The 26,778-nt window shown below is 35.9% G+C and overlaps 1 protein-coding gene across 3 annotated transcripts in view; it reads right to left on the minus strand.

Moving 5' to 3' along the window:
- The window catches only part of LOC142335932 (uncharacterized), a 155,185-nt gene that overhangs the window by 84,727 nt on the left and 43,680 nt on the right, over window positions 1–26,778 (minus strand). For 2 of the 3 annotated variants that reach the window (XM_075384334.1, XM_075384335.1), the window contains exons 5-9: window positions 20,562–20,721; window positions 19,706–19,859; window positions 18,623–18,815; window positions 9,217–9,377; window positions 4,281–4,527 (exon numbers count right to left, since the gene is read on the minus strand). In XM_075384334.1, the coding sequence (XP_075240449.1) occupies window positions 4,281–4,527; window positions 9,217–9,377; window positions 18,623–18,815; window positions 19,706–19,859; window positions 20,562–20,721 (915 nt within the window). Of the gene's footprint in view, window positions 1–906; window positions 1,501–4,280; window positions 4,528–9,216; window positions 9,378–18,622; window positions 18,816–19,705; window positions 19,860–20,561; window positions 20,722–26,778 lie in introns of all 3 variants that reach the window. The other variant, XM_075384333.1, reaches the window with a different exon arrangement.

Here is a 26,778-nt window from a genome sequence, read left to right on the forward strand (position 1 = left end):
TGAATTCTAAACTCCATTCAGTTGGAGCAGTGAGTTAGGTAAGACAGACATCAAAAGCGAAAGTGACCTATGTAAAGCGAAAAAACAAAAGGATATACGAATTAAAAAACATGGCAGGACAAATCCTGACCTGCAATTTTAAAAAATGCTTATTGATTAAACAAAAAAAAACTAGGCCCAGATTGGACTGTATATGGATTGGTAAAACTCCACTTCTTATTCTCATCAAAATCAATACTTCATTACGTATTCTGGAAAACTAGTGGCGTCAAAATGGCCAAAATTAATCACAAGTCATAAAAAATTTTCAATTATAGATCCTTAGAAACAATAGAGAATCTAAGATATAAAACAACAGGTTTGAAGGCCAAGGAAAACAACTGAGAAACAACTGAGAAACATAGCAGGACAAGTCCTGACGTACAATTCAAAGAATTTTCATTGACTAAACAGAAAACTAGACCTAGAACGGACTATGAATGAATTGTGAAAACCATTTAGAAAAAACCCTATCCAAAAAATTGAAAACACAGTAAAAATCAAAGTGAAATTGCCGCATGTGAACAAAAAACCACTAGCGAGAAAGCGAATTTTTGTTCCTACACCGTTTTCTCACTCCACTTTAAAATTAGAGCAAAAAAAATTCACGCCGCAAAACCACTCGCTTTTTCGCTCCACTTCCTGTTTCGGCGTGACCAAAATCACTACTCCAATTTGACTTCAAAAATCATGAAAATGTGTGAACAGATCTTAAAAAAAAGACAGCGCCCCAATACAATTCAAATTCTTTGAATTGTAAAAATAGGAGCACTATAATAGCCGACTGAGAAGATGAGGGCGGCTATTAATTATAATACAATTTATATATTATACGAAGATCCATTTTCCAAATAAAATTAATTTTACCTTGATTGTTGGGAGTCATCTTTAACGCATCCGTGGACGGTTTTGGTTTGGGCATAGGAGCCGGCTTCTCAGCAACAGACAATGCAAGGCCACTCCCAACCATACTACCAGAATCCGTCTGCTGCGGTAGGTCCTGTACATTAACCGGATTATAATGCATTTGGTTTTGAGAAGTTGGATTCTTAGCATAAATTGCACTTTTCGGTACTACCCTGAAATTGAAAGCATCGATGTTTCGATCACCTCGTTCGTATTGTTCATTTCGATTCCGAATAACAGAAGAAAGATTGACAGACTCCTCGTCGTCATGGATAGTTTCCAAAGGAGACGGCATCGACTCCTTTAACTCCTGAACGTTCGGCGGTGCTTCCCTTGTAGATATGGAACTTCCAATATCATAGTCGACCTCAGGACTCGAGTCCTGATTTGTAATTTGACTGTGCACAACAGTTTCTTCTATTTCGTCTTCGGAATTTGTTTCGTCGTCCAATTCGTTTAAAAATAGTTCTAGTTGTGCCTTCTTAAAATCAACTGGTGATTTCTGTTCAAACACTGACAAATGTAGTCGATCCATCAAATTGCTCGACACTAAGTCTAAACAGTCAGAACATCCAATACGTTCTAATTTTGATTTTTTAAAAAGATAAAACCAAGGTTCGGCCATATAAGGAATTACAAAAAAAGCAAGAATCCTTAGTTTTCCAAGAGGTAAGTAATTCATACTTTCATATAATAATTTGAACTATGAAATTCATTTGATAATCAAAGCCTGTAAAGGCCGAACCTTGGAAAACTAAAGATACTAACTTGAGTTAGGTCAGGTTTATTCCATCATTTGCTGAGATTCCATCATCCGTTGAAATAAAACACCACGTAAGTACAACACCACCATAATGCAACAGAATTTCAAGCAAAACTCAATGTAACTAAAGTAAACGCAATTAACTCTCAATGCACAAAATATCCACTTCTCAGAAGTTCAATCGCTATAAAAATTGAGACGTTACTATTATAGCCGGCTGATTAAAGTTCACAAGTCATAAATAATCTTTTCATGCCCAATTTTCATAAATATTTCAGATCAACACGAGAGGTTCATAACACTTCAAGAAAACAAATAGTCCTCAAATCCTATGAACTGTTAGCTGCTCTCAGATGAACTCAAAAAATGCAACTATGCAAAATTTGAACACAAGTCGTTTCCAATCAACATTGGTGATAAAAGATCATAGGAAAAACACTGCAAACGAGAATAAAACTCAAATGGTTCAAACACTGTTTTGTAATTCCACTTTAAAAACAGTTCGAACAAACTTGCTGTTAAACTAATTTGATTTTTCAAATTTTACTACAAGCGTAATTAAAACAATTATTCTAATTGGCTTCTCATTGACAACAAAACATTGAAATGTGAACAGATCTGAAACAAAGATACACCCACTACAATTTAAATTTATCAAAAAACATCTTAGTCCGAAAAAGACAAAAATAGCAAAAAAAAGTTAAGATTAAGAACCGCCCATCACACTACAGAACTGTCTCCTCAAAACAGTTTTGGTAAATCGCATTCATACAGAAAAAAAGGCTGGAAGAGCAGCTCAGCCCCCTAATGCCCTCCAGGCTTTACATGTTTCTACCAGTTCAGAGGACGAAAAATTAAACGGGCCAGGCACAATCGGTCTAGGGAAAAATCGCATTTAAAAAAATGACCAACGGACTAATATAATTGTTACAAACTTCGTAGCAAACAAAACTATGTTCTATGGGTCTCACATCAGTCCGCAAAATTGTGAAAGCTCGACGCCTCTGAATGTTCAAAAACCCTACTAACGATATAAGTCGCTTTAAAGAGCATTTCTTTTTACAAACAGTCCACATTTCACGGAAAAATGTTTTGAAAGCAGCCATGAACAATGATGGTGCTCTTTTTAACGAGCGATGAAAAGATAAAGGCTTTAATGATATTTTCAGTCTATATTTTTAAAATTAACGCCAGTTTTAGATTCGAGTATAAAATTTCAGTTCCGTTTGGAATGTTGGAAATCGAAAAATTCTCGAGCAAATGTGATGACAATTCTTGCATTGGGTCAGATGAAGTACCATCCTTTTTGCGACGTGATGGCTGTCAAATTTAAGCTTCAGCAGTAACGGCATTAATTCAAGTTATTCAAAAGTCCTCGTGCTCGCCTAAAGAATGGAAACAACCGTATATCACGACTCCTTACAAAGAGTGACATTAAAAACAAAAAATCGATTTGCCTGCTTCCAAAGATTTCTATCGTTTTTCAAAAAAACTGTTGTTCAGTTTTTTATCCAAAAGTTAGGCCCTTGGTCACGAATGCTCAGCGTGTTTTATGAAAAGACGGAGCACGACAACTCAACTTAATTCATATTTTGATGTTTTGTACAACAATCATGACTGACAATAATTTATCATGTGTCAGCGTCTATTTCGATATCAGAAAAACTTTTGATTCCCTTCAAATCATTTTTCTCTTTCCGATTTATCTCAGATGATCGACAGCAATTTTCTTTTTCGCAGCCTTCCGTTGTAACATCTGGTGTCCTACAAGGAAATGTCCTGGGACCTATTCTGTTTATTTTATACCTGAATTACACTGTTGACAGTAAGCAACGCTCCTGTGTTTACTTGTATACCGAGGATCTAAAGCTGCTATGTGTTGAATGTTTTGACGGTCCGCAATATGACGTCAAAGGTCTTTATGAATGGTCAAGCAAGAATTTAGTTGTTTTATCCAGAAAAGTGTAAAGCGATGAACTTTAAATGCAGCCGCCCTTCTTTAATTCTAAAACAAGCTGATATTCTTTCCAATGGAGAGATTATGGATTTGGGAATGCTAGAAGACCTCAGTTGGACTTGCGAAATGTAACATTTTTCAATTTTCTGAAAAGGAGCATACCGTTTCTGTTCACGGCAAGAAAATGTTGTACCAAATAATGATTGTTTCTGTCTAACATTACTGGTGTGTTAAAATTGGCATTTTGAAAGAGTTAGATAAAAATTTAGCGCAAAGTGTTGCGCTGGGTTATTAGGCAGGAGAAGTACAATGAGACACTATCCACTGATCATGCATTTAATATCAATTTAGATAATTTAGAATTTAGATAATTTTCTCATAGCCAAAACTTTTTCTGCTAACTACTATCGACCGAGTGCATGTTTTCTTAAATGTTGTGCGGACTGAAGGTCGTAACTTTCTGCTTTGATGTGTATATTTGTACTGTCATGTCTTTTATTACCATGTATTCCTCTTGCCTCCCCGCAGTCTAATTGTTTTCCTAGTGGTCTAACTTCAGAAATTGACATCACTAAACTCCAATCAGCGATTAAAGAAATGAAATTTAGAACTAACCGGAGTCGAATTTCGGGTAAATCATGACCTTGTCCGGGCCACTTTTGACAAGTTGGTCTCTGAACAAAACTTTCAGGTTGTACTCTCCCGCTGTCACGGTCTCAGGATCAATATAAGCTACAAATTTGACACTTTTCACTTGAGAATTAGCGCCTTCTCCCTGCTCAGCTTCTGACACGCTTTCAATTGACTCCTTTGAATCAACTGGTACGAATACTGGCTGTCTACCAGGCATCGAAAGCTCCACCTGTCAATGAAAACGATTTAATTCCACGTGTAATTTCCATCTGAGTCAAACAGCACAAGAAATATTTAACAACTCAGAATCTTGTCCATCTACCCTTAAGATACAATGCAACAAGGTGTTACTCATAAGAACAAATAGAGCGACATACAATCATTTCTCCTTGAAAAGATAAACAAAATTGAGCAAAGCGACAAAAAAGTGACCTCAAAAGGCGACCCGAAACATGTATCAGTAGTAAAGCGTTAACACGTGAGTGAACAAAAAACAATTTAAAGTAAAAACATAACCAACTAACTCCGGAATAATTTCTCTCTCGAACGCCTAGTGGGAGCTTTAATCACTTGCAGCCTGCTTCAGTGGGGGAGGGGGTGTAGCCCAAATGCGACTATGAAATGCATTAGGGGGCTTCAAATAACCTCATCAGAGGTTAATATATACGACTATTAAGATTTAAAATGAAAAAATAGCACCAGTTTTGTCGCACTTCTCATTTAACTTTTAGTATTAAATTGCCGCCAATTGAGTTCAGCTGATTGAAATTGCGAATGACAGAGAACTTTAGATCACGCAAAACGCAGAAAGGCAAGGGCTTAAGTCACTCGAGAAGTCAAAAAACGGTCAAGCAAAAAATTTGCATAAAAACATAGCCGGTAGAATACCGGAAACGACTCGGAGCGTCATGCATTACAATTTCTAACCTAATCTTACCGAAATCAGAACATAAAAAATAGAGGCCAGAAAAAACACACTTAAATGTTTTAGAAAATGCGGACACAATTTTTAGTTCAGGTGTGTGGGTAGGTGACGCGGGACAGGTGGGGGAGAGGGTGGGGGTAGGTAGGTGGGGGGGGGCGGAGATAGGTGAGGGGAGGTAGGTGGGGGGGGGGGTTTGGTTGGGTTTTGTTGGGTGGGGGTGCAGGTAGGTAGGTATAGATTCAAAAAATCTTTAAAAATCTTGAGATTTTTTATCCTGATATAGGATCAAAAAATCTCAAAATGACCTCTTCGCCTTGAAAATTACCAGCAGTTTCTAATAACTATACATTATTTCAGACTAAGCTACTGTTAAAATCGAATGTTCAAAAACAGAACAATCAAAAACTGAGGTAAACGTTCAAAACGAAAGAAATCAAAATTCATGAACACGAAAGAAGCCATGAACAAACTTGCTCTAGCTAAAACAAACATAGCCGGTAAAATACCGGAAACGATTCGAAGAGTTTTGCAAAAAGTCTTGCGAAAAAAGAAATAAAAAAGCAATATACAGTGAAATCAATTTTGGGGTAGAAATGATGGTAGTTAGGTTGGGGGGATGTAGTTGGCCGGGGGGGGGGGGGTAGGTTTGTGTAGGGTAGGTGTGGGATGGGGATAGATGTGAGGGGCAAGTAATTGTGGTGGTAGTTGGGGGAGGGGGATAGTTTAGATAGGTTGGAGTGACTTGCATGGGATCAATAATTCTCGAAATGACCTTTTGATCTTGAATATTACCATCAGTTCTTCATTATACATTACAAACTAAGCTACTTTTAAAATCCAATATTCGAAAACAGAAGTCAACTTTCTAAAACAGAAGTCACTGTTCAAAAACAAAAGTCAAAATTCAAGTCATGACTTCAGGGATCTATTCTGTATGCCCCCCCCCAGCTTAGTGAGAATAAATCTTTTATGACCCCCAGGTGCACGTGCTATTTTCTTACATAGTAACATGTTATATAACAACATATAATTTGTAATTGGGGGGTCATAAAAATACTGGAGGGGGCAAAACAATAGATCCGACTTCAGCTTAAAAAAACCTGTAGAATCTTAATACTCCTTTTCGAGTGGTAAAAACCTGTAGAATAACCAATACTACTCTTCGAGTCGTAAAAAAGACACCAATAATTGCTTCTCTTCGAGAGCAATTAGAAAGGTTAGAAAAGCGATTGCCATGTTTAGTGAAAATATAAACGAATTGTCAATGTAACGCACCCTAACTGGTCTTGGGTTTGAAACAGAAGAGAAAAAATTACAGATATGAATTGAAAGCCTAATTTTTGTGTAAAAATGTGTCCTATTTTGGTCTGCAGTTTCATTAGATAGGGTAAATATGTACAATCTAACCTCTAAATTGGTGGAATATACCGGTGAGAATTTACTCTTATAAATGTTGATAACTTAATACAAGTTGATAACTTAATACCCGAGATTTATCGGCTAACCCGTTTATTTTGCTTTTACTTTTCGAAGTTGAAAGTAGCATTAAAAAAACAGCGCACAAACACCAAATCAATTCTCAACTCCATTCCAATGGACCAATTAGAACGAAGTCAGCAAATAAGCGTGAAAAATAATGTAGAGCGAATTAATAATCACAGTAGGACAAAGACTCAAAAACCATCCGAAGAATTGAAAAAAAAGCCTGAATGGACATGTCATTGAAAAGACTTAAATTACAAAACGCCAGAAAACATACACGGCAGAGGGATTAAAAAAAACCAGAAAACAAATGAAGATAAATTTTGGTACGAAAATCAATTTCTTATTTCATTTCATAGTTAGAAATACGTCTGTTCCCCAATGAGAGGATACGGTAGCTAGTATCTATACCAATAAGCATTAGGAATGATAACTAAGGCTTATAAGATTGAAGCTTAAGTAACGTGCATCTAAAATTGGGCTTTACGTGTTTATCCCGCTTCTAATTTTGAATTCGCTTTTTGATACTCATTGTGCTCATTTTAGATTGCTTTGTTGGGCAGCTTAAAAGCCTTTTGAGCAGAATTAGCGAACAATAAAATTATCCTAGAGAAGTCCAAAAGATATCAGGCAAGATGTCGAAAAAGCGGCAACATGAGGAACAGCCAAACGAAATTGTGATAGACTAAGTAAAAAACATAACAGGACACGTCCTGAATTACAATCCAAAGTGTTGAATTATTTACGGACCAGACAACTAAAAGCAAGATCAAACAAAGATAGGCAACACCGCTCTTGACCCTATATGCCTAAAACCACAAAAATCTAAACAAAATTTTTTTTTCAAAAATGTGATTAAAGAATCTCTAACAATAACAAAATTTCGACTCTAGACAACCTTAGAATGAGTACAAAAACATTTACATGGTAGGCATCAATGACAAAAAACCAAAAGAGGCAAAAACTAATAAAATTGGTAACCATCAGAATCTTTGTCGGTGCCATCAAGATCAGAGAACCTCAAAACTACATGCCAATATCCTTAACAACCGCGTACTATAAAACTTTAGTACTAATAAAGACTCTATTTGACTTATTTACTTATTTCAATTAATCTTCATTGGCAACCAACGAAACCTATCATTATTGAGACTAAATGATAACACAAAAATACGACCAAATTTCGCAAAAAATCAAGTTTGCTAATACTTTTTAAAAACAAATATTAAAAGCAAAGAAAGCAACAGCGAGACTGAATTGAAAATTTCTATTAACTAAATCCACATTAACAGCCCATGAGATCTGTCGTTGATGACATTGGATGATAAGATAGCGATAAGCACAAAAAATACTAGCAAAACTCAAAAATTCGCAAAAAGTATTTGAAAACTTCCAGCGTTTAAGTAAAAAAAACAAAAGCTATTAACTGAAACGAATAAATCAATTATTGTACGCATTCCTAGCAACAAATGAGACCCAATGAGAAAGAGATATGTCACCAATGTGAACAATAAAAACTCGCAAAACTGAAAAACTCGATAATATTTCTTGAAAACAATTAGTGTAAAACTCACTGAAAGCATTAGCTTTGAACTGAAACAATAAAATCAATTGAAATAAACCTAATTAGCAACCTATGAGACCTCTCCATAATATTTAATGATAACTAAGTGGAGCAAAAACTCGCAAAACTCGGAAATTCAATAAAAAATTTTTGAGAACAAATAGCGTATGAGCCATGAAATCCAATAGCCACGAACTCTAGGCATTAATTACGTTCACGTTTGCCCCCTTAGCAACCAATGAGACCTGTCAGTAACGATATTAAGTGATAAGAAAACAAATAATAAAAAGGGCCAAAAATCAGATATCCACTTATATTTTACAACAATTTGTGGCAAAGTCATAAAAAGCATTAGTTGCCCGTTGATGTATTTAATCAATTGTTAATTGGCACAATTTAAGCACATTTGTATCATTTGGTCAATTACCAATTTTTCACTCAACTTTAAAGGTAATTTGAATAAAAAATCAGGCATCAGACCTCGCTTTTTCGCTGCATTTACTTCTCCAGCATGATAAAATCACCACTCTAATTAGACTTTTCAATGACGTGAAAAAACCAAAAAAGTGCGAAGAGATCTTAAAAAACATAGCAGCACCCATCCTGAATTAGAATTCAAAGAGTTGAACCAAATAACAAAATAATCAACAAAATTGCTGCAAAAATGCCAATATTGAAGCGCCATGAGAGTCGGCAAAACAAGCCACGAGAGTCGCCAAACGGCCATGAGAGTCGGTTTCAGCTCTTAGTTCTCCTAATTTTTGGACAAATTTCCCACTTTAATCGGTAAAACGGCCAAATATCTACAATTCGGTTTTAAAAGCCAGACAATCACGATAACAGCTCGAGAGACTCGGACAATTTCTGTAATTCATTTTATTTCAGTTGGAACAGGTTCCAATAACATACATGAAAGGCAACCTAGACAAGGTCTATAACATACATACCTTAAAGTCTTTGGCGGTTATGTCCAAATGATTGTTATTCGGTTCCAGTCCAGTTAGAATGTCGCTGGAAATGGTGAGTTGCGTAAGTCTGGACTCTGGCACATCAGATAAAGAGCAGCACAGGCTATCAACCAACTTAGCTGTCTTCACCTCCACGCTCACTAAATATTTGTCTGCTTTTAATTTGCATTTCTTAGCTCGTTTATCAAGCCTTGTTATTCGGATAATTGGGTATCAATGTCAACAATTTTGTTACGTCCGACCATTTATGTAACATCAGGCCATCCAAACTAATTCAGTTAGATAATGACCGCCTAATTTAGTCATTTCATAGACCCAAAATAGAGCCGGCTATGTTGCGGTCCAAATTTAAACATATTATTTCTCCAAGACTATTTAACCGATTTAGTTCGTTCTGTTCTCGTGTGAGAATTCTTAACCCAGAGCGAGGCACTGCCAAGTTTGCTTAAATCTGAATCAGTACTTTTAGATCTATTTAAGTTCGAAATTTTGACCCATGCATTGAGATTTTTTCTAGACCTTAAGTACTTTAGGCAGCCGTACTCAGTTGAGCGGTTCTAATGAATTTATTTCCTGGCAACTTGTATGCAACTTTTTGAAAGGAAAAGAAACTATTTAATAAAGAACGGATTTCAAACAAAAATCGAAGCAACAGAGGAGTCAAAACCAGATAGACGTTAAAAGGAAAAAATGCAGAAGTTGAAGAAAAAAGGGATAGAATGCTAGATATCTTTTCCCTCCATTCACCTATCTCCTGGTTATAAGTCAAAGGCTTGAAAACTTGACCATATCATTTTTGAATGCTGAATCGAAAACTCCGAATACGAATAATACATAACTTATAATGCAAATAAGATGCCTCCATAACACGTCCTTTGCTTAAACATGGCGTTCAGTGCGCTTAAAGATAGGACCTTTGTTAAACGTCACGCAATTTTATATAGGATTGATAGAAAAAGTTAGAACCATTAACATCGGACGAACCGTTGTAAAACAACAAGCGAGGAAAATGATTTTCAAGTGTGCGCAGCCTAGTGAAATTTTTTTAGGATCAAAAATACCGACTACGAAGGGGTTCGAAACAGCAATTTCTCAGATGATGGTCTGAGCTGTTTCCCAGTCAGCTATGGAAAATTTAAAAGCTCATCGCTTACAATCGCTCATTTAGCAACAGAGTTAGTTTCTGAATGAGAGCAATCGAGATCACTCCAAATTAAGAGAAGCATGAAAAAACTCGAGAAGTGAAATCCAAACAAAGTTAAAAAAACGGCCCCGCCAAATTATTGCATTATAAAATAAGCATGTTTAAAATAAGGTTCATTTGAATACAAAAAGAAAATTTTATAAAACTAGGGAGAAAAATCAAAGCATCATGGATTAAAGAACGGGAATAAACAAAATACAAACTAGAAGGATGCTAAAAGGAAGAAAGAAGATTAACAGGAAAAGGCAAAAACCAAAGTAACAAAGGAGATGGAATGCTAAATATAATTTACCCACTCCAATCTCCTGGTTAAGAGTCAAAGACAAACTAATCAACCATATCACTTCGTTGGTTGTTGAATCAAATAGGAAATCTATCTAAAAACAAGACTTCGTCAAGAGAAAACTACACGCAAATAATTACACTCGTCATAAATGTCAAAACAATAGCTACTTAATATGTCTCTGAAACGTGCTAGTCGCTCAAGCATGGTGTTCATTGTAATTGAAAAATGATGTTCAGTGTGCTTAATTATAAGACCTTTTAACAGTAACGCAATTTATATAACATTCACGGATCGAAAGCAAAAATCTACGGAATGACGTTGGCAGAGCTGCTCTCAAACGACATTTGAAAAACTTTGTTAGAAAGACGAACCAAGAGAAAATGTTATGGATGGAAAATTTTGCGAAAACGAATATGTCCGCACCAGCAACCTCCCGCATAGCAGTTTAAAGTGTTAATCACTCAACCATAGGGGATTTGATATCTCATCGGTTACAATCGCTCTCAACATAGCAACAGCGTTACATTCTAAAGAAAGCAATGTAGATCACTCAAACTCAGATAGACCTTAAAAGGAAAAAAAGCAAGAAAAAGCAAAAGCTGAAGAAAAAAGTGAAAGAATGCTAGATATATTTTCCCTCCATCTATCTATATCTGCCGGCTACCAGTCAAACGCTTTAGAACTTGATCATATGACTTTTTCCGTTGAATCCTAATTTATTCCAAAAATACCACGAGACATACGCAGGCGACAACCACACTTATATAACAGGTTTATATGCCACAGCTCTCTAAGATGCCTCTATAACACTCCCTTTGCAAAAAAATGGTGCTCAGTGAGCTCAAAATGAAATGCTTGTTAAACGTCAAGCAATTACTATAAAGGATTGTAAGAAAAAGTTAAGCCCGTTAAGGTTGGACCAGCAACAAACGAGGAAAATTATTTTCGAACGGTACAGCTTAGAGAAATTCTATTGTTATCAAAATTTCAGACTTTGAAAGGGTTTGAACCAGCAGTTTCCCAGATGACAGTCGAACAGATTACCATTCAACTAGAGAGAATTTGAAAGCTCATCGCTTACAATCGCCCATTGTAGTACAATTGAAAAGACGAAAAAAAAATGAATGTTATAAAAAAATGAGGGGGAAAAACGAGGGGAGAAAAAATGAAAAAGCAAAAGATTTAAAACAAAAAAACAAAACAGACCATAAACCCATATGCATGACAAAAAGACAGAGGAGAAGAAAAAGCTGGAGAAAAAGATGACGGCTAGATATATTTTCTCTACTCGTAAATGATCTACTATCTCGTATTAACAATCAGAGTCCTCAACAATTCAACATCATCACTCTGCTCATTGTTGTATCATAGAAAATCTGTTTCAAAAAGACAAGACTTACGCATGGTACAGCGACGCAAGCAGAAAATTACATAAACCTAGACCTCTAAATTTCAAATCTTTAAGAGGCTCCGAAAACAATCATCGATTAACTTGGCAAACTAAAAAAACGTAGATTGCTACTCGAACTCGGTTCAACTATCTCCCGACTAATAGTTTTTAAAAGATTTCTATCGCAAAAGGGAAACAAGACTTACGCACGTAAAAACGGAACATAAGCAAAAAATAGTCGGCAGATTGCCGGAAAATAGCCACCGTTGACGCGCCAGACGCACATCGGGATTAAAAAAGAAAAAAGATAGCAATTGACAAAAAAAATTCCTAAGTTTCAAAAGTTCTTCTAATTCAGTGTGCAGTTTCAGTTAGATTCTAAACATATACTTACCTCAGCTTTTAAACTGAAGGGTATTAAGCTTAATACTAATATCAGCTAGCAATTGCTCGAAAGAACTTTGATAACCTAATGCACTATGACGTAATAAACGGGCTTTAACGGTTTATCCCGTTTCTTTTGATTTTGCTTTATGACATTGACCGTATTCACTACATTGCGCAATTCAAAATCGTGACGTTTAAAACGAAAAACGTGATCAAAAGGTAAAGCGAATTTAAAAAAGAAGAGCGCCTAAATAACAGCCATTTGAGAGGCTATTAAAGAGGCCCCTCTTCGCATAAACATGGTAATCTTTTCAACCGTCACGCAATTGATATAGCGGAATTCAGGGGAAATTTGAGCCGACTATCATAAGATAAAATGCTCGCAACGAGAGGCCAAGAAATTTCAAGAGAGGGTAAAACTTTACTTTTTGTACATGCAGAGAACTCTTCACTACGAGTGCGTTCGAAGCAGCAATTACCCAGATTGCACTCTGAAATATTTAAAAAAAAGGTGCAGAGGAATGTGAAATATCATCGCTGACAATCGTTCTCATTCTAACAATAGAGTTATTAATGAATGGAAGCAATTTAGATCACTCAAAAAAGTGAAGCGCCAAAAGTCGATCAAGAAGTGACATTTAAAAAACGCTAAAAACGGTGAAGAAAAATTTTTGCACGTAAGAAGAGCTGTTTACAATATTTAATTTAAACTTCATTTGAGTGCAATTATAAAGACAGAATTAAGAAAAAAGCAATAAGGATAAAGAAAAATCAGAAGTGATAAAAACCCAGATGAAAGGTAAAAGGAAAAAATACAGTAAAAAAGCAAAATATAAGGAACCAGAAATAGAATGTTAGATACAATTTTCTCAATCGAACCCGAGTCATCGAACTCCTGGTTAATATTCGGCAGACTTAGCCATTTCGTCCACATTAATTTGTTGATTGTTGAATCACAAAATAACTCTATCTCAAAAAGACAACAAGACTTACTCAGATAAAAACGGCAGCCAAAAATTACTCGTTCATGAACTTTAAAACTAGAGCTCTTTAAGAGGCCTCTAAAAATAATCTCCGCTTAAAAATAAAGTTTGGACTTAAAAATGGTGCTCAGATGACAGTTTTGAGCTATTATCCAATAAGTGATTAGGAATTTGTAAACTATTCGCTGACATTAGCTTTTACTTTAACAAGAGTTACATAAAAAAAATACTCGGGGAGTGACATTCAATCAATTCTTGAAAAAAAAAAACAGTCTGAAAAACAGTTTGAACCTAATCTTTTGCTTTAAAAAGCAACATGTAATGAAAATTGATTCAAATTGCATTCGAGTACAATTAAGACAAAGAATCAGAAATGTTTGAGAAATAAAAATAGGAGAAAAACAGATAACAAAAACAAGCGTCACGAGTTTCGAAAAAATGATGAAACAGCAAAGATAAAACCAGAGAGCTGATAAAAGAAAAAAAATGACAGGTAAGAAAAAAATCGCAGAGAAGATTTAAAGCTAGATACATTTTTTTTACTCGACTTATATTCACCGATCTCCGTATTAAAAGTCGGAGGCCTGAACGATTCAACATTATCGCTTTGCTCAATATTGATTCAAAAATATCTTAAAAAGAAAACAATACTTACTCATGTCAAAACGAGAGGCAAGCGAAATTAAACTAGACACTTTGATAAACCGCTAAACTACAGTAAACTACAGGTCTTTAAGAGGACCATACGTTGAACAAACTCTTCTCTTTAACATGGTGTTTGGCGCGTTTAAGCAAGGCAACCTTATTAAATGTCATGAAAATAATTTATAGGAACAGAAGAAAAATTAATTAACATAGCCGGCAGACTGCCGGAATAGCTGCGAAAGAAAAGACCTGCGTGCCATATAATAGAGATAGGAACAGATACAGATCTAAATTGAAAAAAAATCGACGCCGCTCAAAAAAACTAGGTAAAAAACATTCAGCGATAAATTAATGAAGCTTGCTAAAATTCATTCCGCAGAAGCCTCTTATTAGGGAGCTTTACTGCACAAATGAATTCCTTTGACCTTAAACAAATTCAAATTAAACTTAAGTTTTAAAGTGCAAAAGTCATTTTATTGAGTGAGGTAAGTCACGTATGATCAAAATCTAATCACGCAAATAATCTATAAACTTTTGCTAAAGCGATTGAGAAATGACGCCACGCGCGCAAATGCCGTTAGTGAGAGGAAGAAGTCATTCAGAAAATTTGACTTTTTCAGCTTTGCTGTGTGAACAAATGTAAAACGAAAAAAGAGCGTCAGACGACGAAACAAAAAAAACCAACAGCACCGCAATATAGCTTCGCTCAGCTTACAGCTTCGCAGCTATAAAAATCGACTAACGTTGGACCAACTGCTCTCAAATTGCAGGCGTAACAGGTCAATAATAACTCAGACGTGTGCAGCAGCCTGAAAATATATTTGGTTGCAAAAAATTCAAACACTCTAAGGGTTAGAACAAGCAATCTCCTAGATGTCAGTCTGAGCTTCTAACTACTAAGTCTAAGGGAATTTGCAAATTCTTCACTGACAATTGTTTCTAACTAAGTTAGTTTTCTAAATGAGACCAATTGACACCACTCAAAAATCAGGAATACCATCGTGAAAAGGTCACTCAAGAAGTGAAATCCAATCAAGGCCGAAAATAACGGTCACGCAAAATCTTTGCATTGAAAAACACACATGTTTAAACACAAAAAACAAGACCAACAAAAAAGAACATAGCTGGCAGATTGCCAGAAAATAGCCGCCATTGATTCCCATATCCAAGATTAGGATTGAAAGAAGAGAAAAACTAGGGAAAAAATAATTTTTGTACGCAAACAATTTTACTGTGCGAACTATTTTGATGTCATTTTGGAGCGGAACATACTCCTGTTTCGTAGTGAGACGACACAGCGGCTAGTATTAATACCAAAAAGCATTAGAGATTGTAACTAAGAACAAAAATCGAGTAACGGGCATCTAAAATGGGGCTTTATGGGTTTATCCAGTTTCTATTTCTGATTCCGTTTTTTGGTACTGAGTCTGCTCATTTTAAATTGCTTTGCTGAGCAACTGCTGTCTAAAAACACTCATAGCAGAAAGAGAAGAGTGAAAGTGGGCTAGAGACGTCAAAAAATTTTCACGCAAAATGATGAACAAGCTGTGAACTAAGGTAAAGCGAAATAGAATTTAGTACGACGAAGTAAAAAAATTTAAAAAATAGGAGCAATATAATAGCCTGCTGAGAACCTGAGGCGGCTATTATTAAAAGAAACAAACCAAATAATCATTTCAAACCTTTTTATGTTATAATTGGATTAGAATCTGTTTAAATTATTGTTACTTCTAATATATGCCCTCGAATGCCCTGAAAAGTCAATTTCAGAGAGAGGAAGTCATTTTTAAGAGTGAAGTAAGTCACGTGTGACCGAAAACTTGTACACGCGAATGAACAAAAAACTCGCTCCACTAAGAGCGAAAAATGACGTCTCACACGCAATTCAGTTGAAATTGCATAAACGAACGGACAAAACCAGATTTGAAGTGATTGTGACGTCATATGGTCGTAACAAAAATCTTGACGAAATGAAAAAACCAATAGGTCAATAATAGCTTCAGCTATCGCTTCAGGGCTATTAATAACTATATTGAAGAAATAAAATAGGGAGAGAAAGAAAGATTAAGAAGCGCAGCCGAAAAACGCAAAAAAAAAAACGAATAAATAGAAGACATAAAACCAGATAGATGTAAACAAAGATAAAATATTGGACCAAAAAAATCAAAATCTTAAGGAGAAAGAGAGAATGTTAGATATAATTTCCGTACTTAAACTGGATCCACCTATCTCCTGATTATTATTCGGCAGACTTAACCATTCGACCACATCACTTTGTTGAATAACAAAAGACGCAACAAGAGTAAACATACCCGGCAGATTGCCGGAAAATAGCCGCCGTTGATTCCAATAAGCATGATTGGGATTGAAAGAATAGAAGATATTGAAAAAAAAAAGATTTTTGTACAAAAACATTTTTTAAGTCCGATTTATTTTGATGGCATTTCGTAGTTGAACATAACGTACTTCTGTTTCTTAGAGAGAGGCTACAGGGGCTACTATCAATACCAATAAGCATTAGAGATGGAAACTAAGACTTATAGGAACGACGTTCAAATAGCGGGCATCTAAAATTGGGCTTTATGGGTTTATCCCGTTTCTATTTCTGACTTCAATTTTTTATACTGACTCTGTTCATTTTGAATTGCTTTGCTGAGCAACTGATCTTTAAAAAGACTTTGAGCAGAATGACAGAAGAGTGAAACTAGCCTAGAGAAGTGAAAAAGATATCACGCAAAATGTTGAAAAAGCGGCAAAATGAGGTAAAGCGAAACATTTTTTTATTCGACGAAGTAAAAAAACATAGCAGGACAAGTCCTGACGTACAATTCAAAGAATTTTCATTGACTAAACGGAAAACTAGACTTAGAACGGACAATGAATGGCTTGAGAAAACCATTTGGAAAAAAAAATCACATCAAAAAAATCGAAAAAACAGTAAAAATCAAAGTGAAATTGCCGCATGCGAACAGAAAACCACTAGCTAGAAAGCGAAATTTTGTTCGAACACCGTTTTCTCACTCTACTTTAAATTTAGAGCGAAAAAATTTCACGCCGCAAAACCACTCGCTTTTTCGCTCCACTTCCTGTTTCGGCGTGACCAAAATCACCACTCCAATTTGACTTCAAAAATCATGAAAATGTGTGAACAATCTTAAAAAAACATAGCCGGAAGAATTCCGGAAACGACTCGAAGCAGAAAATTGCCCCTACTTATTACTAAGCAACTAGAGCAACCATTGTGAATCCTACACCTCCACAAATACCATTAAAAAATTAAGGAATAAAAACGGCATTCAAAAACAAATTGAAAAAAAAAAACTATAAAAACTTAATGATTTTTTTAATAGTACAAGAAACATAACGCCGAATAAGGTTCCTTTGCAATTACAGCAATGAAAATCTCGTACAACAAAGGACAAGTCATAATAGGGTGGGTAAGAAAATTGTCTAAGGTTAAGAAAAAGAAAAACTCCAAAAAAAAAAATAAAAATGGTTTAAAATTTCTCAATTTTTGTGTCATTTTTCCTAAGAAAAAAATGATTTATACCCACAAAACTTTAATTAATTGGTATCTGAAGATTCCTTAAGGAACAAGCTTCTATTCAAATCCCACTTAAAGCAGTAAAACAAAAAAAAAACAGGTAAAAAATCATTAAATTTCGTCTAAAAATCAGCAAAACTGATCAGAAACCTCCAAATTAAATCAATTTAACTACTTGAAACCTTCAATCTTATCAAAAGAAGCCTGAAACTAATACAATATCGTAATCAAACCTCATAACCATCAAAATTTGCAAAAAAACTGCTTTTAAAAGCCGCACGTGAACAAAAAAAAATTCGCTCGCTTGGAGAAAATTTTTTCACACATCAATTTCTCGCTCTCTCAAAAACAGCAGTATGAACAAAAACCACTCTCTTTTCGCTCTGCTCTTCACTTTTGTTCAGCGCCAAAATCACTCTAAATTTTCTCACGCGTTTCATTTCCCGCTTCAAAAATCACTCCAATAAAATTGATTAAAAAAAGGACTTCTCCAATACTCCTCTTCGAGTCGTAAAAAGACAGCGCTTCAATACAATTCAAATTCTTTGAATTGTAAAAAAATAGGAGCGCTATAATAGCCGGCTGAGAAGATGAGGGCGGCTATTAATAAAAAAACTGCACAAAAAAGTTACACGCGTTCATTAGCTTCTATACTTTACATCTCTAAGATGCCTCTAAAACATGCCCTCCGCTTAAACATGTTGTTCAATGCCGTCACGCAATTAATATATAGGACGGCACAGATCCACTAGGGTGGTAAGCTTCACCGATTAGTGTCTCGCTTGAGACAAAACTAAATTACCAGACGAACAGCCGGTAGTACAAAAAATTGCATCAAAAAGACTAGTAGACTGATATAATTTCGACAAACTTTGTTTGAGAGCAATTAATAAAAGCGCCTCTTTGTCAAATCTTTCCACACCCCTGACCTCTCTGTCGTACTTACCATACTGGGTTTTGACGAAATCTTCGAAGAGTCGCTTCTTAAAGCTTATCTCCGGTTTGTCTTTGAGAATCTGTCGCACTTCCTCCTCCAGTCCAGCGGAGAACTGGGTGAGTTGTGATGCCACTGTATCAATTATGGACACGAACGAGTAGGTCTCTTGGTCACTCGACAGACACAGCAAATCAGAGGCCGTCTGAAAATTTAAGTATATGTTAGAACAAAATCTTAGTTGCCCGAGGGACTTAATCCCCTGTCACGAGGGCTCTTCCGCCCGAGTGATGGGCACGAGGCCGGAGGGGGACCAAGATGTTTTTCTAACGTGTTTGGAGAACCAAAGGGTAAGAAGGGTTGAATTTCATTTTTTGAATTTGAAGTTAAGAGTACAATTTTGCATATTTTTCAACAATTTCGATCATCTTCTCCAGTTCATCGTCACTATCGAAATCTTTTGAACCAATACACCTTTTTGCTGCAACCGATAGAAGCAGCCGATTATTTATAGAAGTTTGATTAAAGCGTCAGAAGTTAGATTTCTTAGTTTGAAAGGTTAACTTAGACTTGAAGTGAAAGTCAGTTTTTGTCCTAAACGTTCACTTCTTTAAGTCTAAGTTTAAACTTTCAAACTAAACTCTATGCCCCGAAGTCTTAGTGACGGATGATATCTACCCTGGGTTCTCTAAGTGTATATTACACAACTACTTTTGGACGTATCGAGTGATTAATGAATTGAAACAAGGCTCCAGGCGAAAGAGTGAAACCAGTAATAACAAGTGTCGAAAGCAGCAGTCTAATGTGCTTAATTAACAACTTTGTTTGATTGTTGCATGTGTTAGAACAAAACTTTACTGATGCTGAAGAGTACTTTGTCCACTACTACAATCGATCATAGGAATATTTGAGGCAACATTCAGTGGTATTATTGGATAGTTGATGTAAGATTCAGTGTTGATGACCAGAGTACTTCCCTTTTCTTGTGCAATAGATTTAACTACATTCTAGTGGCTGTTTAAAGCAGTTTAGGTCCTTAAATTAAGTGGCAGAAACCCATTCGTACTAAAAAATGTCAGAATGAACTCTTCTCACCTGAGTAAGTCTGTCTCCTAGAGCAGCGAAGAAACTTCCTTGTTCCTCAACTGAACTGAGCTGAGAGAACTTTGCATCATACACCTCATCCAACTGTTTCATAATTCTATTCTCATTCTGGTCCAAAATATCTCGAAGCTTCTCGAACAACTTTCTGAAAATGAAGAATTAAATGTTAGAAACAACCACTCAACACTGACCATTGAACAGCTCAGAATTTGCCAACATTTTTTCATGAAAATGTAAGCAACTCAATAATGAAGCTGATTAATGGAACCCCGTTCAAAATTTGCGCGTAAAAAGAGCAGGACTATGAAGGATCTGTTTGAAAAGGAAAGAAGCTGACAAACTGTGGCAAACGACATTTCTCACATGCAACTACTGCCTCTTCTAAGTTAAGTAGCGCAGCAAAAGTTGACCAAAACGATCAAACTTACTTCTAAAATGAGGAGATAAAACAGCTAGTCAGAACCCAATATGTTCCAAAACTCAATAATGCTCCCCCGTTGGAATATACTGTCTAAAATTACCTCTAAAAACCACCTATAAATAGGGAGTTAGCAGAAACGCGCATTATTTTGTTCACATATACAATTTAAACATTGAACAGTGCGCGAACTGCTCTCGAACGCCATGCAGGGGGTTACGAGGGAGGGGGCAACTAAAGGACTCCAAATGATGTTATTTGAGCTGATGTTAAACCGATTCTAAACTTAGCAGTTTAGATGACGCAAAGCCCAAGAAGTCAGGTGTGATAAAAGTTCCTCGAAAAGTTAATTAAAAATTCGTCCGAGAGCTATTGAAAGAAATTTTAACGGAGAGGAAATTGATGCTGTAAAAAACTGTGAATACTGACTTTGTATTCTGTATATTGGCCTCTTTTTCTTTGTTAAATGATTGCATGATCTCGTTTGCCCTCCTGTTGTATGCATGGATATTAGTCTGGAATCTCTTTCCACACTCCACGCTACTCTTCACGTGACACTTCACATCCACCCCACACAAATGACTGTGACCTGTCACAATTTATATAAGAGAGAAATCGACATTCCTTTTCTAAGAGTCAAAAAGATCTTCAATTTGGAGTGCAGTTTAATTAGAAAACTATACTAAAATCTCTGAAGTAGTAATAATAATATTATTTTTGCTTCCTGCGTAATCGCAGCGGAACAGCATTAGGCTACTGCGGCCTGTTCTGATCTGCACTTTTTCTTATTATTATCCACGTTTCATGCTGATCTTTTTATGAGCAATTGCTCTTTTTTGGTGAATATAGCCATTTTTTTTGCATCTGAAACTTTCACGTGGTAACATCATTGCAGTCAACATTGCTCAGGCTATGGTCAACCTGAAGCTATGGTTGAGTAAGAGCTCATCCTCACACAGGCCGCTCCACGGAGGCAGGGGATTGAACTCTCAATCACTGGCGTGTGAATCACACACCTTACCACTCGGCTATCACGCCACGGCTCAAGGCTCAAAGCTTTATACTGATGCTAATCAGACTTTGCCCTATTGAAAACTGATAACCTAATGCACTATGACTTGAAGACAAACAAGGCTTTATCAGTCTTTTTTTAAAGTTACCCATAAAAATTATATTGCATGAATTTGTTTGAAAAAAATATAATCTCCGTCCAGTATAAGTGAGGTAAGTCAGAAAAACCAGAGTGAAAAACAAGAGTGAAACAAGTCAAGAAAAAGGAAGTAATTCGGTTTAAAAAAATTAGCAGGACAAGTTCTGAAATACAATCTAAAGAATTTAATGAAAAGGAGTATTCTACCTGACCAGCAGATCAATTGAACAATGCCAGCCAAAACAATCAAAATCATCTCAAAAAGTTGAGAAAATAAAATCAAACATACTAAACAAAAATATACCCATTGCTAAATCTCTCGAAGCTTTTACCGCAAAGGCAAAATGTGATCCTTTTTAGCATAACCATTTCAAAAAATTTTCAAAAACAACTTTTGTCTCTGAAATCCAGTGACCCAATTCCAAGCCTGAAAAAACTCATTGGCTCATAACGATCGACAGACAATAACTTTAGAAAACTCAAAATTGAAAAAAAAAAACAGAAATTCGTTCTATTAAAATGTTGAAAACCATTCCATTACCCCTAGCAACTATGTAATAAAATACTATCAAAGCCTGGAGGAGGTTACCTGCCTACTGAGGCAAGAAAAACTGAATGACAAATGATTAAAAAAAACAACCAAAAATGCAAATTTTATCAAAAATGTCTAAGAACCGAATAGCTAAACTGTTGGAAAGAATTCTACTGACACGAAAAACCATGCAGTAACTTTATATCAGACCGTGGAATAGGTTTTCTTGCGCTTGAGGCCGGATAAAAATCAAAACTTTTAGGAAAAACCTGAAAAACATGCAGATATTATTCCCAAATTCAGAAATTCGAAACATGAGAATGTCGGAAACCATTCCATTGTTACTCTAAACTATGCAGTGCCTATTATCAAACCATAAAGGAGATTTCTTAACCATTGAGGCTGGAAAAATGACATTCTCAAAAAAAAACGCAAAAAATAGTATCATTTTGCGTGTTTGTGTTTGTAGTACCAAAACATATAGCCCATAAAATGGTCATAACAAGCAATTTTGTATCGCAAACGGCTTTCATCAATTTTAAAAAAAGTCAAAGTGAGACTAAATAAACAAAACAAAAAAATTAAAAAAAAAACATGAAAAATTGCACGATTTTGAGCCCAAAAACTCCTAAAAATGACTTCTAAATCTTACGTTAGGGCCACCACTCTAGGCACTCGAAGGCATACCAAAGTCCACTTTGGGACTCCAATGAAACTTAATACCCGCTGGGCTTTAATTGTTAATCCCATTTTGGAAGAGCAAAGTCATTGAAAAAAATGTGATAACATCTTAAAAAAACATAGCCCGAAGAATTCAGAAAACGAATCGAAGGAAAAAACTAACACCCCCAACTATCTTAACGCTTATCCTAATGAATGACAACTAAAACTAATATAAAGCTTATCCTACTGAATAACACTAATCTTAATAAAACAAAAAAAATGAAAAAACAATGAAGAAATATCTGACCATAAAAGACGATAGAGCATGTGAAATTTTACATCGAGTTACAAGTTTAAAAAATCTTTTAGCAAACATCCCAGCGATACGTTTAGTATTGAGCTCGTTGAACCACTGCCAATTGAGAGAAAAAAAATCACAAAATTTTCACGCAGATTAGGAAAAAAAACAATAAAAAATACATAGCTTGCAGATTGCCAGAAAATAGCCGCACTAGGTTCTTAGATCGGCAGTCTCAAAAAAAAACAGTAAGACAGACCAAAAAAATTGTCTTTTCATTGAAGGCTGATCTGTTATATTTTGATTAAAAATCTGTATAGGTTATTGCTGCCTCTATTAGCTGATCTCAAATAACCTTCATTTAGAGTAACACACACCCATTTGACCTTATCTCTTTGAATTAAAGTAAATAAAAGTCAATTTCAAAGTGAGGAAGTCATTTTTGAGAGTGAGCTAAGTCAAGTATGACCAAAAATTTAATCACGCGAATGAACAAAAAAAACTTGCTCCACTAGAGAGAAAAATGACGTCACGCATGCAATTCAGTTGAAATTAAATGAACGAATGAACAAAAAGTGGCTGTGACGTCATATGGTCGTAACAAAAATCATGACGACGAAATAAAAAAAACCAAGAGAAGGCCAATAATAGCCCCAGCTATCGCTGTGCGGCTATTAATATAATAATCAAAAAGTTCTCAGTTCATTGTCATTTTTCTGAAGCAAAATGATTTAATGCCAATAAAACTTTAATCACTTGGTATCTAAGAACTCCATAACTTGTATGCGTTTATTCAAAGCCCATACAAAGCAGTATAAGACAAAAAGCAAAAAACTTCTAAAATCGACTTAAATTCAGCAAACTAGCTGAAAAATTGTATAAAATTTATATTAATGACCAGAAACCTACAAAACACTATCAAAACAACCACAAAAAAACGTATCATAATCAAACCTCTAAACCAAAAAATTAAACAACGGTTTCAAAAGCCGCACGTGAACACACTGTTGCGATCAAAAAATTTTGATACTCATTTTATATATTTGTTTAGGTCCTTATGAACGTATATAACTTTGCGAATTCCTAAATAGTCAAATAGAACCATATGAAGTGCCCTAGTAATGTTTTAACTTGATAAAAGGGCAGAATTTATCCTATAATCAAAAAGTGCTAATTTTGCCTGTTTTTTAAAGTGCTGTATCTTCTCAGGAGGTGATCTGTGAACCCTAAACCCCCCCTTTGTTTTTCTTGTGGGACCAAACTACGATCAATGGTATAGGTCTCAACTCGTACCTTTGACCTAAATTTCACATCATTTTTTACCTCATTTTTGCCAAATTTATCTGTTTTACGGTGTGTTTGTCATATTTTGTCAAAGTTCGATTGCATTTGAGTGTTCATATGTTCCATAATGGTGCTTAAAGGTCAGGTCAAGTGACCACAAATGCCAAACATCTGTTTCCTGTGCTTGTCATTTACTTTAGCCCGACTAATAGGTAGAAAATGTCAGAATTTCCATATTTTGTTTATTTATTTCTAACTTTAAACTTGATTATTTGCCTTAATCACGCCACAATTGTGTTCGGATGCTCTTCGTGTGTGATTCTGCTATTCTCGTTCATGAGATTGCATTAAAGTTGTCCTTAAACGGTTCATAGGTATTTAAAATGAATTCACGAATGTATTTGTTTAGTTATGTAAACATTGTAAGTCAGTTTTATAACATCACAAGGTGAAGTTGTTTTGATTATATATTTATAAGGATAAATTATCCAGTCAGCGAACAGTTGTATTCAGATTGTCACGATATTAATAATTTGAATCTTTTATATATCGTTTTGGCTGAAAACCTAAGGATAAAATACAGTCATAAAAGATAATTTGAATTTGATATCGAACCAACCGGTACAAAGATAATTTTAGTTTTTTCACTCTTATTATCAGCCGGAACATTATTGGTCCGCAATCTCCCCGGACATTTGCAAAACTGAAATTTCTACAATTTCAAGAATGTTCAAGAAGTCAACGAATAGTAGCAAGAAAGCTACAATTGCACCCTCTGGATCAGAAAAATGTTCTTCTCGAGCCAACGAAGAAATCATGTTGCAACGTTTTGAACGCGCACAGGATCTTTTAAAAATTGACACAAAATACCAAGCGTTGAGAGGCAAACGAGAAGAGCTTTTGCGTTTGTTGAATGGAAATTATCGTATTGCACGGATTCAAAGCAATTTGAATCGCTATTTTGAAGACGACGAAATTTTAAACGATATGCTGAGTCTTTTTGTTAAAAGCCATGCACGTGAAACGCAAGCACATGAGTCGGTCATAGAATGCACTGACTACCGAAATCGTTTAGCGGCTCATAAGCAAAACATACTTTCTCTTTTCGATCAGAAGCAGAAGGCAGCACTCAGCAAAGGAAATGTTTCCTTTGGAGAAACAACAGTTTCGACGTTCACTACGGTATCAGAAGAGACACTAAAATCTAACGTCAATACTGATAGTGCACCCAGTAACAGTGATGTTAATCTTGTCAGTAGCAACTCCCAGACTAGATCTGAGAGTTCCTCTCATCTTAGCCCGAAAAACCCTCAGAGCGACGATTTGAACAGTCGATCAGTAGATGATTTCGAGCGAGAAGAGGAAAAGAAGATACGAAAACATCAACGGATTGCAGAGAGACAGGAGAAAGCCAAGAAGAAGGCAGAGATCGAGCAGAAACGGCTTCAAATGGAGTTCGAGAGAAAACAGCGAGAGCACGAAGAGCAGATGAGGCAATTAGATGAAAAGCTCCAACTTCGTTTGCTAGAAGCTGAGTTAGATAGCTCAACAGGAGAAATTTCTGACAAATTGAGAAGCTCCACAGAATCTGAATCTGAAGACCGTAAGCCTTCTAAGGATTCCTCTAAACGTCTTTCTGATGATTGGGCAGATTATGCAGGGAATTTGCGATTTGAGTTGCCAGAAGAAGCATCTGGTTCTTTTCTCAGACAGAAACGTCCAAGTGTTGTTAGTCAACTTGCCGAGTACAGAAAGCGGTACGAGTCAGACGAAGATTGCGAGAATCCATTCGAAAAGGAAACGAAAGTCGAAAGTACCCCAATCGGTCGAGGGGAAAGAAGATATTCTCCAGAGCGATCGAAATATGCCAGTTCTTATCTGCCTACAGGTGGAAGATATTCTGGATATAGCTTGCCTTCAGTAACGCCTCCAGTCAGTACGCATAGAAGCTTGCCAAAGTTGAAATTGCGCGAGTTTGACGGCAATCCACTTGATTGGCCCGAGTGGAGTGGAATGTTTTTGGCCACAGTTGATAGCAGTTCCATCAGCAAAGATGAAAAGATGAGCCATCTGAAGACTTTGCTAACCGGCAAAGCAAAGCGAGCAGTCAATGGATTGGGCTATTCAGGTGCTATGTATGACGAAGCATGGAACACGTTGCAGAGGAAGTTTGGACAGCCTCATCACATTGTTTCATCTCAGTTGGCCAAAATACAGAACTTCAGCCAGGTTAGATTCAACGATCTGTCAGCACTGGTTGAATTAGCCGATACCGTATCTACATTCGTGAACATTTTGCAGCAGTTTGGATATTCGAACGATCTGTTTTCTTCAAGTAACCTCGATGTAGCAGTCAATAAATTGCCCCTTGATACGAAACGACGATGGTTTGCGTACATTGAATCTCCTTCGAAAGTCTCACGAATACCAAACCTTGTAGAATTCAACAACTGGCTACAAGAAGAATCTCAGGTGGATGAGCGATTAATTCAATGCTCACCTACAACGTCGAAATTCGACTCACAAACAGCAAAATTTGGCAAACGGTCAGACTTCAAGAAGTCATCCAAATCCAGCGAGTCGACTTTCAGTTCAAACGATAGCAAAGAAAAAACCGAAGTCAAATGTCCCATCGAGGGTGGGAATCATCGAATTTGGAACTGTGAAAAGTTCAAAAACATGAAAATCGACGACAGATACAATGTCGCTAAGGACAATA

This window comes from Convolutriloba macropyga, chromosome 3 (genome assembly GCF_964194025.1).
Source record: "Convolutriloba macropyga chromosome 3, txConMacr16.3, whole genome shotgun sequence".
Classification (NCBI taxonomy): Eukaryota; Metazoa; Xenacoelomorpha; order Acoela; family Convolutidae; genus Convolutriloba; species Convolutriloba macropyga.